Here is a 14,863-nt window from a genome sequence, read left to right as displayed (position 1 = left end):
AAAAAAAAAAAAAAAAAAACACAAAATTAAACCTTCCCAGTGCTCGTGCCACAGTTAACTGAGGACATTGGGTGGACAGTATAATCAGAAGAAAATTGTTCCCTCTGCTTAAAACATTAATATCCTTATTTCACAGTCTTAGAAATACAGATTTATAAGAAGGTAGTGAGTGGGGCAAGGGCCCAAGCCACAGCCCCACTGCTCCATTCCAGCAGCAGCTTCCCTACCTCCAACACCAGGTCAGGATTCTAAACTGACTCTCAGCAGATCTCCGCTTGCTATTTTTTCATTAGCTGTGGGAACAAAACAAACCAAGGCCTGGTTCTTTTTATAATGTAAAACAAACACCAACTAGGAAAACACAAGATATCTCTTCCAGTGGAAGTTAGTTTTCCTTTAAGGAAACTCTATAATGAAAAGTAGATTTTAGCCAGGGGTCGAAAGGTGTTTTTGCACTATTTCTACAGAAAACACTTGATAAAAATATTTTCTGTCTTGACAACTAATAGCTTGACATTTGACACGTCTCTAAAAACAATAAATAAATAAATAAATAAATAAATAAATCCCTCTAGCACAAGTTCTGAAAATTGTTCCACCATAGATTGTTCCACCATAGATTCTGATTCTTTCTGATGCCTGGTCATTCATAGATTTTAGGAATTAGCTCACTAATACACTGACAGCTTTCTGGAAGAATGTAGCCATATATTACTGAGCCAAACTTCTCCTCCACTACTGCTGATTTTTGCAGCCAGAGATTCATCAAGAAATGGCACTTTCCACCTCTGAAAGTAGATGAGCTGGAATGAGCTGAGTGTTCATGGAGATAACCAGTGTGACACTGCGCACAGAGTAGAGTTCCCTCTGAAAATACACTCTGATGGTTGAATTGTGCCTTTTTCAAAGTTCTATGCAGGACTACCGAACATGACCGTATACATAGAACAAGCCTTTGAAGAGTTAAATGTGAGTTAAAATGGAGGGTTAGAGTGGGCCCTGACCCATTGTGACTGTCTCCTTATAAAGACAGGAGATGAGGTCACAGAGAAAAGAACCTGTGAAGACAGTGAAGAAATGGCTACCCACAAGCTGAAGAGAGAAGCTCAGAAGGAGCCAACCCTACCAAGCCCCCTAACTTCCTGTTTCTAGAACTATGAAAAATAAATTAAGGTTTAAGTTCCAGAATGTGTAATTCTTGGTTTTAATAGTCTAAAAAAATGTGTGTAGGAGACCTCAACTACTCTGCTCATGCTACAGCTGTAACAGCTCTTAGATCTGGCAGCTGACACACGTCAACAGGTGTCTCTACTCCTAGACTCCTCCAGACTGAAACTGAAAATGAGCAGAGATGACTGTGCAGTGCTGGGTCCTGAGGTCTAGAAGCCGGGATATGAGCAGAGAGTATCATCCATACCATCACATGAGGCATCACTTTCTCTTGGCAAGACACAAGCTGCCTTTCTTTTCCATTCCTCTGGACATTTTCTGTTAAGACTTAAGGGGTGAGTTTCTATGTACTTCATCTATGTTGAAAATGTTGGCACCACTTAGGTTCCATAGGGCCATAATTTTCGAGAGCCTGGTAGACCTGGGCACCACAGGGCACTTCTTGCTGTATCCATCCAACACTCCAGGAAAATTGTGTCCTCACAGGACAAGAAGACAAATGACAACTGCTGGAGACATTACCATCTCTGACCTCAAACTATAATAGAGAGCTACACTAATAAAAACAGCATGGTATTGGAACAAAAACAGATACATTGATCAGTGAAGTTGAGCTGAGGACCTAGAAATCCACACACCTGTGGATACTTTTTTTCTTTTTTCTTTTTTCTTTTTTTTTAATAAAGAAGACAGAAATACATACTGAAAAGAAAACAGCATTTTTAACAAATAGTACTGGTCAAACTGGTTGTCTGCGTGTAGAAAAATCCAAACAGACCCATACTTATCACAAAACTCAACTCCAAATATATCAAAGACCTCAACACCTGGCCAGACACAGTGAATATGAGAAAAGAAAAAATGTAGAATAGTCTTGAACTCATTGGCACAGGAAAAGACTTCCTGAACAAAATTCTATTAGCATATGTACTCAGATCAACAATTAATGTATTCACGAAACTAAAAAAGCTTCTGCACACCAAACAACACCACCATTCAAAGGTACAAGCTACAAATATTAACCTACTCCAGCTCTTTCAAAGGACCAATATCCAAAATATATAAAGAACTAAAAAAACCTGAACATCAAGAAAACAACCAAATTTAAAAATAGTGTATAGATCTAAAGAGAAATCTCAAAAGAAGAAACTCAAATGACTGAGAAACACCTAAAGAAATGGCCAACATCTGTGGTCATCAGGGAAGGAAAAGTCAAACATCTCTGAGACTTCATCTTACACTAGACAGAATGGCCAAGATCAATAAAACAGATAGCAAGTCATGTGGGCATCAATGTGCAGTAAGGAAAGAATTCATCCATTCCTGGTGGGAATACAAACTTGTACAGCAACTAGGGAAGTCATTCTGGGGCTTCCTCAGGAAGCTGGGAATGGATTTCAAAATCCAGTCATACTACTCTTGGGTATATACTCAAAGAAACTTTCATTCTACAACAAAGACACTTGCTCAACCATGGTTTTTTGGGGGGTTTGTTTGGTTTGTTTTGGTTTGTTTTGTGTGTGTGTGTGTGTGTGTGTGTGTGTGTGTGTGTGTTTCTTCATAATAGATAGAAACTGGAATAATACTAGATGTCTATCAATAGATGAACGGATAAAGAAAATGAGGTACATTTACACAAGGGACTATTACACTCACTGTTAAAAAAATGAAATCATGAAATTCATGGGTAAATGCATGTTACTAGAAAAATCATCCTGAGTGAGGTAACCCAGACCCAGAAAGAGAAATATGGTATGTATTCTCCTAAACGAGGATGTTAGTTGTTAAGTCATTGATAAACAAATTACAATCCATATGATCACCAAGGTTAGGTATAGAGTAAGGAAGTAGAGGGGAGGGCTGGATCTTCTTAGGAATTAGAATAGATAGTTAAAGATGGACTTGTAGATGGGTGAGTGAAATGGGAAGATCAAATAGGGAGGAGGAGGAAAGAGGAAGCAAGAGAGGAAATACAGAGAGGGATGCTAAAACTAAGGGCATGTGAGGGGTCACAGAGAAACATAATATAATAGAAGCTTCCTAGAGTGTATACATATATATAAAGGAGATTTAAATGATATCATCAAATAATAGGGGAGACCGAGCCCAGCTGGACATTGTCTCATTACCAAAGGAAGTTTCCAGTTGGGACTTGACTACGTCTAATTGAGTTGTTGGCTAATGGAGACCCATGGGAATCCCCAGACAACCCAGGCTATTGCCATGACTATTTCTGGCTCTCCACAAACCGACAGTAAGGCCCTATTGAAGAAGACCTACATAACTCATTGAATACAGAGAAGCTGTGCTGATGCCTCTATAGAGCCTTCACCCGGTGGACTAGTGTTCGTGGTACCGGAGGTACTCTGCACACTACAAAAGGAGAAACCTAAGCACCAACCCAGGCACAAGCCTTTTGATTTAAAATGGTGTCCTGCAGCAAAACACACTGGGACAATAGTAAAGCAAAGGTTGTGGGACTACTGAACAAATATCTGATAGGATTTAAAGCCCATTCCATAAAACCCATACCCATTATTACTTTGGTACCCACGAACCTGAAACTAACTAGATCAAGGCTCTAGGGGAAAACCAAAGGAGCACAATGACTCCCAATGACAGTCTGCTATACTCAAAGGTCAGTGCTTTGCTCAGCCATCACCACAGAAGCTTTCTCCTTCAGCAAATGGGAACAAATACAGAAATACAGTCAGAAAATATGCAGAGAATAAGAGACCTTGAAATACTTCACACTAAATGGGATGTCTCCAACAAATCTCTCAACAACAAATCTCAAGGCTCAGGGAACTCTGTGAAAGTGGAGATAGAAAGTGTGTGAGCCAGAGTGGATGGAGAACAAGGAAACATGGCCTTCTAAACACAGCACAAGAGATGCACATAAAAACTCAAGAGACTGTGTCAGGGTGCACAGAGCCTGCACGGGTCTGCGCCAGATGAGCTCCTAGAGCTGAAAAGCAAAGTGGACATATTACTGACCCAAAATCTATCTCCAACTATTTGCAAAAACTAGTTTTTCTCAAAGGGAGTCTTACTGCAGAAACAAAACACTTAAGGGCAGGCCCCCTACCCAGAAGTAGACAGTCAACACAAAACTACTTCCGTGGCATCTTTGAAAGGTCTTTGTCTCATAATGTTGAGTCAGAGCATATTTTCTTTAAAAACACAACCCTTATAGGTCCTTTGCATATATATGTTTTGGCTTCCCATTTTATGTTTTCATGGGATTCTTGTGTATGCTAACCTGTGTCTCTGCATCCTCTTGTGCTTTTTCTTTGGGTCTTTTTTTCCCCATTTGTTTTGTGCTATCCTGACTTGTTTGTTTTGTTTTCACTTACCGTATTTTGTTATTGTTCTTTATATGCTTGCTTGTTTTCTACCAAGAGACAGAGAGGGTATGGGTCTGGATCAGAGGAAAGATGAGGAGGAACTGGGAGAAGTAAAACCATAATCCTGATATATTGTATGAAAAGTCTATTTTCAGTATAAGGAAAAATGTCCACTTGAGAAAGGGTGCAACACACAGTGGGTGAAGGGACTGGCATTACTAGAGGGTGAAAGTATCTTGCCACTTTATCAGAAGATGTCACAGTATAGACTGTAAGTACCCTCTAAATGTTACAGAGGTCTCCTGTGTGATGCCATTGGAACCTGATAGAATCTGTAAGACACTGGGCCAGTTGGGAGAAGTCACAGGGGAACAATGGGACCACTGACCCCTTCTCCCTCTTCTCTTTCTGGCCACAGGTGAGTGAGTTTGTGCAGTCTGTGCTCCCACTGCATCTACTGAGCTAACAGGTCATGGACTGACCCCTCCAAATGACGAATCAAATAAGCCTGTTTGTCTTGTCAGTTGGTAATCTTAAGCATGTGTTTCAGTGAAAGACAAGGAGCCCAGGCTAGCCTCAAATTCAGTACAGTGCAAAGGAAGAGAGTGAACTCCAGATTCCCTTTCCCACGCCCTCCCTCAAAAGTGGGTACCTTTGGTTTTTGATGCTAGAACAGTCTGATTTTAACCTTAGAATCTGACCTTGCATAATCCCTTTCGCCTCTCTAAGTGAAATGACAACAGCCCGCAGTACATAGGGTCTCCCAAGCCAAGGCAAAAACACGGGCTTCAGAGTCTACTCCGGAGAATTTCCTGCCTAGTGGTCAAGGCTCCTCATACTTGATAAAGGCCGGATGAGCAAACCAACCAACTATTTGATGTTTTGTCCAAAACAAACGTAGATCTGTAAGCCTTTGAAGTTGACCTAAGTTAGCCTTTCTCACCACACAATGAAAAGCTTACTTTCAGCCCATGACAGGTGCCACTGATGAAAGGCAATCATTCCAGGTAAACAAGAACTATTTGTTCTTTTAACTCAAAGACAAAGTTTAAATTTGACATTTTTGCTTAGTTGAATCTTTAGAGTGGGAGGTACACTGAGTTACTGATTGTTGATCTCAGGGCTTCATACACCCTAAGTGTCCACTAGTGAAGGAGACAGAGAGAGAGACAGAGACAGAGATGGAGAGACAGAGACAGACAGAGACAACGACAAAGACAGAGAGAGAATATCTTTAAAGGGCTCTGGGCCAATTCCAGATCTATGAACTTTTCCTTTGATGTTCCCATGTAACTGATTTTGGAGCTTAGGGGAGGACATTTCTCATCAGAATCAGTGACACCCACATTTCTTGACCTTTAGTAGGTGAGGAACAGTGGAGAGTAAGGCATTCTGACATGTACACTTTAATATAAGTGATGAAAAATTGCTTTACTGAATCTGACAAGCTAGAGAAGTTTGGCTTTGTCCCAGTCTCAGATTAGTTAAGATTCTCAAGGGGCCCGTAAGTCACTTCTTGAGCACATGAGTCATTCATTAGCATAAATAAAATGGAAGGCTCTGAATTCATCTCACTATTGAATCTCAGTTTGATCTTGTCAGATACCATGATTCCATCCCCACTTGCGTAGGTGACAGCTTTTTTCTGAAGTCAATTTCATGCCTTGTAAGCTTTACATCCCATCTCACAGCTTCCACCTCCTCTACCTGTGGATGGGTGACACTCCAAGACGCACTCTCACCACAATGACAACTGAAACACAGCTTTCCTCTCATAGGCCACCTGCAAACTACACAAGCCATGTCGTGAAATGCAGAGGTACACTTGTAGACCTCAGAAACAACGGCTATCTCTAAAATGCAGTGAGCTAGTCCCTGCTATGTTCTGTGGACACGGAGAGGTTTCTCACTATAGGGCGCTCTGCTCACAAAACAACTGGAGACAAATGACACCAGATAGGGCCCCTTCAACAAAAAGCAGAGTGTTCTTCAGTCCAGTCTGCAGTGGACAGACAATCTGGGCACACTGACCTAAGGCCTGCATTCACAGCCATGTCAAGAACAAGATTGGAGGCCCTGTGTCTCAGAACATTATCTGAGACCCACTGTTTCTAGAACACACTGTTATCAGTGCAGAAAAGATTGTTTACCATTCTGTAAATTTAAAAGTAATACAAGTCAGATGTGCTGGCACACGCTTGTAATTTCAGCACTAAATGAAGCTAAAGCAGGAAGACCACAAGCTTGAAGTCAACCTTGACTACATAATCAGATCTTGTCTCTAACACTAAAATATAAAAGTACTGCAAAATATTTGTACATACTTATGTACACACATTCTTGTGTACACACACACACAAAACAAAACAAACCAAAACAAAACATATACACTCACACCCATTTATAAACAGAAACTGAGTATCAACTGGGACAGCAGATCCACTCAAGAAAAACCATCAAAACACATACCTTCAGTAAATCAACAGACAAAGAAACCACTGATAGAGGGCTCTTCTCCAACAGAGGCAGCCTCTGGAGCCCTCCTCTTCCCACCATCATCTGAAACTCCAACCCCACCTCCACCTCTGTGTTTCATGACCCTACTTCTGTTTTATTTCCACCTACCGTTTACCACTTCAACTTTTCACCCCATTCACTTCCTTACATTCATGATATCAACACCAGAAGAAGAAAATGTTTCTAGTTTTGATTAATGCAGCTTGGATGCCTAACAGATGCTCGATAAACATTTCTTGAAGTGAATCAAAATTTGCAAAGTTGTATATGACTTGTGATGCTTAGAGAATATCTTATTCTGCAGAGCTGTGCAGGCAACTATTACAGGTGAGTTAAAACTTCTTTTCTGGGCTTTGCTGAAATTGACACAGCTTCATGCTAGGCCTGCAAGTCTGGGTAAATGGTAAATGGTGAAACCCAGAGAAAACCTGAATGCTTCTGAGCCCTCCCTGATGTTCAGATAGCACCCGCTTGCTCCAGCTCCACTCAGGCCAGCATTGCTCCAGCTCCACTCGGGGCAGCATTTTTAAATATGGTAGGCAGAATAGCTGCATTTGCTTTGTTTATTTCACACTGGTAACACAATGAGATGATCATTATTTCACAGAATTCATTCTTTGAGAATATGTAAAATTTTAAAAATAATGTTTACTGGATCTCAATGGCAAAGGCATTATAAGAGAATGTAACAAATGTGATGCACAAATATGAATGTAATTTTTAGCACTGAATTCCTTTCTGAGTCCTTGGATGCTATCATTAAGCTCCAAGTTTTAAACCAAACACTTCTCTCTAAGTCAAAAACTCCAAGTTTCCTTTGACAGAACTTGATGGTGGAGCCATCTGCCTTGTCTGAACCCTCCATCCATATATTAGGCCTGGGTGGGGCATGACCATCATCTCCTACCCATCCTACAGGCCCTCAACTATGTTCAGTTTTATTCAATAATCTTCATTAAACAAACACATTTTCACTTCAGGGTGTGTGTAGTTCTGTGTGACTGCAACAGAGAGCTAGTGTCTTAACATTCCTTCTAACCTTCAGATTATGTTCAAGCTCCTCTTCCTAGAAACATCCCTTGACTGCTGAAGATGGGCACTTTCTCCAGTATTAGGCCCTAACAAAAGCATCAGCTGGTGGACCTCTTTTTTTGGTCTCTCAACAGATGAACACTTCATCCAACAATGAATGAATGAATGTGAGAGAGGTGCTAAATTATACATTGTCAGTAGAGGGCGCTGGTGGGAGGTGGAGGAGTAAATGACAAAATCCAGATGTGTGTGTATGGGAGGGGAGTGTTGCAGGGGAGGGAAGAAGAGAGAGAATGACATTGTTCAGGACACTTCAAGTCACTTAGCCACACTTTCTCTGTGATTTATTTCAGGGCAACAAAACTTAAAAACTTCTATGGGCTAACCTCAAAGGCTAGGGCTCCTTGGCGCAACTGTCTAGAAAGTATCTGCCTGTCTTAATTAGGGCCCACTGCAGCTGCCAGGGCTGTCCACCTCAGGAACACATAGAGTATAGCCTCCCCAGTGGCTCATGATCAGAGGGTCCCATGGTATCCAAGCTTGGCAGCTCTCTATGGTCCTCTGTGGTAGACTTCCAGTAAGTTCCAAAAGTACAGTTCCTCACTAGCCCCTCCCAGCACCACAGGCTACGGAAGTGCCCTGAGTAGAAGGCTGTGTTTTATCTGAGACCTGCTGCTTGCAACAACCGCTCCTCTACCCATCAGTCTTTGATGCTTATCTCACATTACGTTTACTTCCCATGTGCGCTGGAGTTTTCGATCCCCAGCAGAATACCTGGCCAGTGAGACAGGCATCCTGTGCTCCATTACTACCACCACAAGAACACATAAGAAACACTTGATAGACTTTCTCTGATGCAATCATGTATGACTTGTCTCCTGACTGGACTCTGATGACACACTCATCCCCTGTGGAAATGGCAAGGATGTTGGTTATTAAAGAAGTACAAACATAAAAATCCCTTCTAATATAGGTTTTCCTGCAGTCTATTCTTTCCAATTTACTATCTATCAAATGGGTAAAAGATTTCTTTGATTCTTATATGAATCAAGATTTGGTACATTCTTCATCTTTCTATGACTTAAAAACAAAACAAACAAGCAAGCAAAAACAAACACTAAAATACAAAGAACTTGCATTGTAATATTGCTATGAGACGCTTGTCTTGTCAATTTTTGGGGCATTTAAACCCATAGACCTATGGCTTTTTACTTTCAATAAAGGAAATAAATACATACATTTCAGAATTATAGTATATAAACAGTAATTATGAAAATGAAAAAAATCCATCAAAACCATATGAAAACCAAAATGTGCATACATCTTGAAGAATTTTGCTGCTGTCCAAGAAACCGTTAGTAAAAAATCAGAGTTATCTACATTGTTAGTTTGACCTAATTCAACTAGATTATGACTCAGTTCTATTTGCTTCCTCAAGTGTCCCTAGAGGGTGATAGAGAACAACCTTCTGTATTAGTTACTTTTCCTGCTGTGACAGGCACATGACAGACAGCAGCTTGAGGGTTTACTTCTGCACTTCCACAGATACAGTCTACCATGGCAGTCATGGCCATGACGACGGCAGACATGTGCAGCAGCTTAGTCACACACACGACATCCGGAGTCAGGAAGTGGAGCATGAGGGATGCCTGGGCTGGGCTTGCTTCCTCCTCTCTATTCAGTCCAGAATCCTAGGCTGTGGGATGGTGTTGCCCAGTTAAAGTGGATCTCTCACTTCAATGAACACATAATTCCTCACAGACTTCCCAAAGATGTGTTTCCATGGAGATTCTCTAGCCCATCAAATTAAAAAAATTACCATCAGACCAACTTTGAATCTTAAGCATCCCACTTATACCTGATTTGTTTATAAGAAGCATGATAGAGCTACAAAGTGTCACAGTTGCTGCTTGAGAAATAAGAGGGACTAAGATGAGCTCAGAAGTTGAAGAGTAAAAGACATGAGATGAATAAGTTCTTTGGAGTTAGCTAAGGAGTCAGTCCCTTGACCATCCCTGCCACCGTGTTAAACATGGACACTAGACTCTTCGCTGTGCATATCATCATCTTTCCCTCAGCCTCAGATACTCACACCTGTTCACTTAGGTCTCCTTCACACTCTGCAGGACTTCTATGCTGCACTTTGTACCCCATCACACCTCTTCCTTCCTCTTGCTGAGACACACTGAAAACTAGAAGAGGACTTGTGTCCTTTGCAACTGTCATTGCTCCACAGTGTTATCTCCCCATGCATCATCTACTTGTCTCCTGGAGAGAAGGAAGGGGTTTCATGTTCTAAGACACAGTGGCTCAGGTAGGAAAACCTAGACAATAAGCCTGACTTACTGCTAACACTTAACACACTGCTCTGCATGTGGACCCACACATCTACCAAATTTAAGAAAGCATAATTATCAGGCAAGGTCAGAAATCACATGGAGGAGACCCTGACAAACAGGCTTGTTAGATTTCCTGTCCTTGGATGAAAGTACTCCACTTAAACAAATGAATGTATATTTTTGTCTGGCGTGTGTGTGTGGGGGGGTGTATATATTTGTACATATGTAGTAATGTATATATATATATATATGTATGTACAACTTAGTATATATATATATACTTATATATATAAACTTAGTATATATATATATATATATGTATGTACATACATATATATATATATATATATATATATATATATACTAAGTTTTTCATGGTTATTTTATTTTTAATGAAGTCTTCTTACATAGGCCACCTGGGCTTTGAGCTATCCATCTCCTGCCTCAGTTTCCATCAGCCCTGTTGATAAACATGTACCATTACAACACAGTCATTTTTAAATTCTATGTCTACGGTTTCATAAAATATATTTGGCAGAAAATCAGAGAGGTTTTTTTATTGTTGTTGCTTTTGTCAAATATAACTGAGGAAATTGTGATGGAAACAGAAAAGAGCAGGATACCAAGGCAAAGGCTTGTAATGAAGTGACATCCATGGAGTCAGCTGGCTCAAACATCCCTGCCTCACGTCTCAGCACTAGTCTCCCTTTGTGGCCTTCTCAGAGCATGAAGGGGCATCTCTGCCAGTGATGGCGAATGAAGTAAACTGCAAAACATTACAAGAGTGGGAGGCAGGGCTCCTAGACCCTCAGTAATCCTGATCAAGGAATCACTTCATCCACAATGCCTGCAGTACCTTCCTTCAGAGCCATAAACTATCAAACAAAGGCAGCTGCTAAAACCAGCCCCATGGACTCTGTTTCTAAGCCACATCTACTGGAGAAGTGGGTAAGATGATGCCATGTGGCAGAAGAAATCTCCAAAGACAACTCCTTTAAATGCGGGACTCATTTCCTTTGACTATTTTTCAAAGCATCCTCAGCACATGCAATGGCCAGACCTGAAGGAGTGACTCAGACAAGCAATGTGAGATAGGGTAGGTATGGTCAGGAGAAGGTTTCCTCACTTCCTTTTAGACACTTCCGATGCCTGGGGACTTGCGTCTCCTTATTTCACGCAGTGTTAGCACTGGATGTCTCTGTATAGACTTAGAAGGGGCAGCTCTTATTAAGAACACCCATGAGAAAAATCCCTTCGGGACTTTTTTTTAGCTGGTTTGTAGGTAAAACCTCCCTTCCCACTCCCCACTCAACCCCACGCTTAGCTGTTGGTTAACACATCTGAGGCAGAGCTCAACTTTGGAAGCCCTGAGGCTGAACTGAACAGGTCCTTTGAGGAGATAATGTTCCCAACCTACGCAGGAACAGGCCGTGACTCTGCTCTGCTGCCATTTGGTGACCTAGCACAATGACTCAGTAAATGTTGACTGTTTCAGAATGTTCACTCACAATCCTTCAAAGACTAAATATCATTCTGAGAAACTCATTAAGTGTACACTGGAAATCACAGTCAGAAAAAGCCCTATCCCCACAGCAACAGGTTAAGCATGGGCGTAGGCAGAAAGAAGGGCTCTCAGACTCTCAGTTACTAGGAAAACTGGTCCAGCCCAATGATAGAGGATTTCAGGAGAGACTGAATGCCTGTGGTGCTCTGAGAATGCAGACCACTTACAAGCTCCGAGAAGCCACGGACCACTTGCCGCCGCTTCAGGTTGGTCTCTCCATCCAGGTTAGCAGTCTCGATGTGGCACAACCCATCAGGGTCACTGGATGACAGCAGCAAAATGTCCGCAGGTATGATTTCATTGCAGCAAAGACGGACAAAGTCGCCCACTCGGATTTCTTTCCAGTATCGATTCACATACTTCTTTTCTTCCCTAGTGAGAGACTTTGATTAACATGGTTGACAAGATCCAACTATGCTGAATTTGGCCGATGAGTACTTGAGAGTCATTTAAAAATTATTTCTACTTTTTTCACTATAAAAAGTTATTAAAAAAAAAAAAAAACAAGATCAAAGCTATAAATGCATATCACTCTATTTGGAATGGCCAGAATAGACAGAACTACAGGGGCAGATTGTGGAAAGCTACTGTGCCTGCAAGGTAGGGAGATAGAGACTGACTCCTTGGTGAGCGAGGAGGGTGCTTTTGGGCTGACAAAATGTTCAGGAGCTAGACAATGATGTGGGAGCTCAACACTGTGGATACCGTAAGTGTCATGGGCTTCTTCACTTGAAAATAGTCGAAATGACTACTCCTAGCCCTGTGCCCCAAAGAACAGAAAGCAAGGATTCATAAAGATCACCTATGTTCATTGTGGTACGACAAGAGCCACAATGTACAATCAACTCCTTCTCCACTGATAGACAGGCAGACAAATACAGTGCACATACACTGGAATTTACCCACAAGAAAGGTAGAATGCAGGTGAACCTTGAAGTTATTGTGCTAGTGAAGTGAGGATTCTCAAAAGGATTATCTCATCCCTCCACTCATGAGGGACCTAAAACAGGTACACGTGCAGAGGAAGAAAGAGAGTTACCAAAGGCTGGAGGAGGAGAAAAATATTTCTTCATGGAGGTAGTTGCTACCTAGTGATGGTAAAGTAATGGAAATTGTGATGATGGTTGAACTGCACAGTATTATTAATGCTATCAAATTATATCCTTAAAATAGTTACAATGGCAGATTTTGTTATGTGCCACTTTTCTTTATTTCAAAAAATGTAACTTCATTGTAATGGCAATCTTGATGTTATGTTTATTTACCAGAAATAAAGAGAACATTATTTAAAAACTTTAAACTAGAATTATATTGTACCTGTTTAACAAGACATTGGGTGGTCTTAGAGCTCTTGCAGGGCTGGGGCGTGATCTCTGAGCAAGGCCACAATTAAGTATCTGGTTTGCAAAATGGACATGAGACCAGGTCCATCTTCTCCACTGAATCAAGAAGAAACCCGTGACACTAACTACAGTCCCCAACCTCTGTAGCCTTCAGAATGCGCTCACTACATCAATCTTACGACCACTGGCAGAGCAAACTTCTAATCCAACATGAATGTCACTATTTTTTTTTTGTTTTGTTTTGTTTTTCGAGACAGGGTTTCTCTGTGTAGCCCTGGCTGTCTTGGAACTCACTCTGTAGACCAGGCTGGCCTCGAACTCAGAAATCTGTCTGCCTCTGCCTCCCAAGTGCTGGGATTCAAGGCGTGCGCCACCACTGCCTGGCTACCAATGTCACTTTTAACAGTTTCTTGGACGTTATGTATACAATGTAAAGGGCTGGCTGTGAATATTTTCAACTACCTTAAATTCCACACTGGATGTGAAGAAATCCCCCACAAACTTCAAGGGCTGCCTGCTACAGGGGCTGCCTTCGGATTCTTCTGTGTTTCCATTCCCTGTCTTTCTCCTCTCATCTGTCTCAGTCTGGGTCACTGTCTCTTGATACAGAAGCTGTGTTACCCAAGCTGGCCTCAAACTGCTGGACTCAAATAACCCTACCCCAGAAACTCAAGTAGCTGGAACTGCAGGTACACACCACCACTCCTGGCTCTTCTTCCATTTTAAGCCTCTATTTTCTTATGTTTTACTACTTCAAGATGGACCAAACCAGTCATAAAGTCAAACAGTGCATAAAGTACAGCACTGGCCATTAAAAAATAAGATTTAAATGTAACTTCTATCCTGAAATATAAACACAAAGAGAGAGACAAGCACTAGAGAGCACCCTCTGGGCTGTAACAATCAAGCCCATGTAGCTGACCATACACCCCATACAACAAAACATGCTTCCATTTGTGTCCAGTGTAATGATATATAGACTTACAATGTTTAGCCCAGGGAACTGCATGGCCCACTGATCACACTAAGATTCCCTGTGTCCTTCCCCACCCTACCCAGAAATGGGGAGCTATGAGATAGTACATAGAAGTGACACTCCATCACCCATCAAGTTATCATGTGAAGGGGCTTCAAGGACTGGAGACAAACTGGCTTTTGTGACAGAGACAGTCCTGAAATAACCCAGTAGTTCCTTATTCAGTGGGAGAATCAATCGATCAATGTCCCACCTTTTGGTCACTTGCAATGGGGATCAGATTTCCTTGTAATTTTTTGTGGAGTCAGTCTAATTACAGCCCAGACATATCCAATGGGAAGAGGTGGACAAAAATACCTTCTCCTAAATGCAGAAGCCTTGGAACCTCCTATATGAAGACAGCTGGCAAGACTTAGAGCAGACAATACAGCTAATCCCTGCTGGCCATAGAAAGTGTGATGAGATCATGTTTGTATGGTGTTTAGCAGCTTATATGTGTGATTTTTTTATTACACAGCCATAAAACTAACACATGTCATCTCTAACTCCTACACCAAGGCCAGGGCCCTCCAGCC

At 41.5% G+C, this 14,863-nt stretch overlaps 1 protein-coding gene across 5 annotated transcripts in view; it reads right to left on the bottom strand.

Annotated features, from left to right (window-relative positions):
* Atp10a (ATPase phospholipid transporting 10A (putative)) overlaps positions 1 to 14,863 on the bottom strand; it is a 168,353-nt gene that overhangs the window by 76,446 nt on the left and 77,044 nt on the right. For all 5 annotated transcript variants that reach the window (XR_004123064.1, XM_031386836.1, XM_031386838.1 and 2 more), the window contains exon 3: positions 12,137 to 12,341. Coding sequence is in view for 4 of the 5 variants with exons in the window: in XM_031386836.1 (XP_031242696.1) it covers positions 12,137 to 12,341 (205 nt within the window). In the remaining variant the exon portion in view is untranslated. The remainder of the gene's footprint in view (positions 1 to 12,136; positions 12,342 to 14,863) is intronic.

The sequence above is a fragment of the Mastomys coucha genome, unplaced genomic scaffold (genome assembly GCF_008632895.1).
Source record: "Mastomys coucha isolate ucsf_1 unplaced genomic scaffold, UCSF_Mcou_1 pScaffold21, whole genome shotgun sequence".
NCBI lineage: Eukaryota > Metazoa > Chordata > Mammalia > Rodentia > Muridae > Mastomys > Mastomys coucha.
Note: the sequence above shows the minus strand (reverse complement) of the source record. Positions and strands in the feature narration are given on the sequence as shown.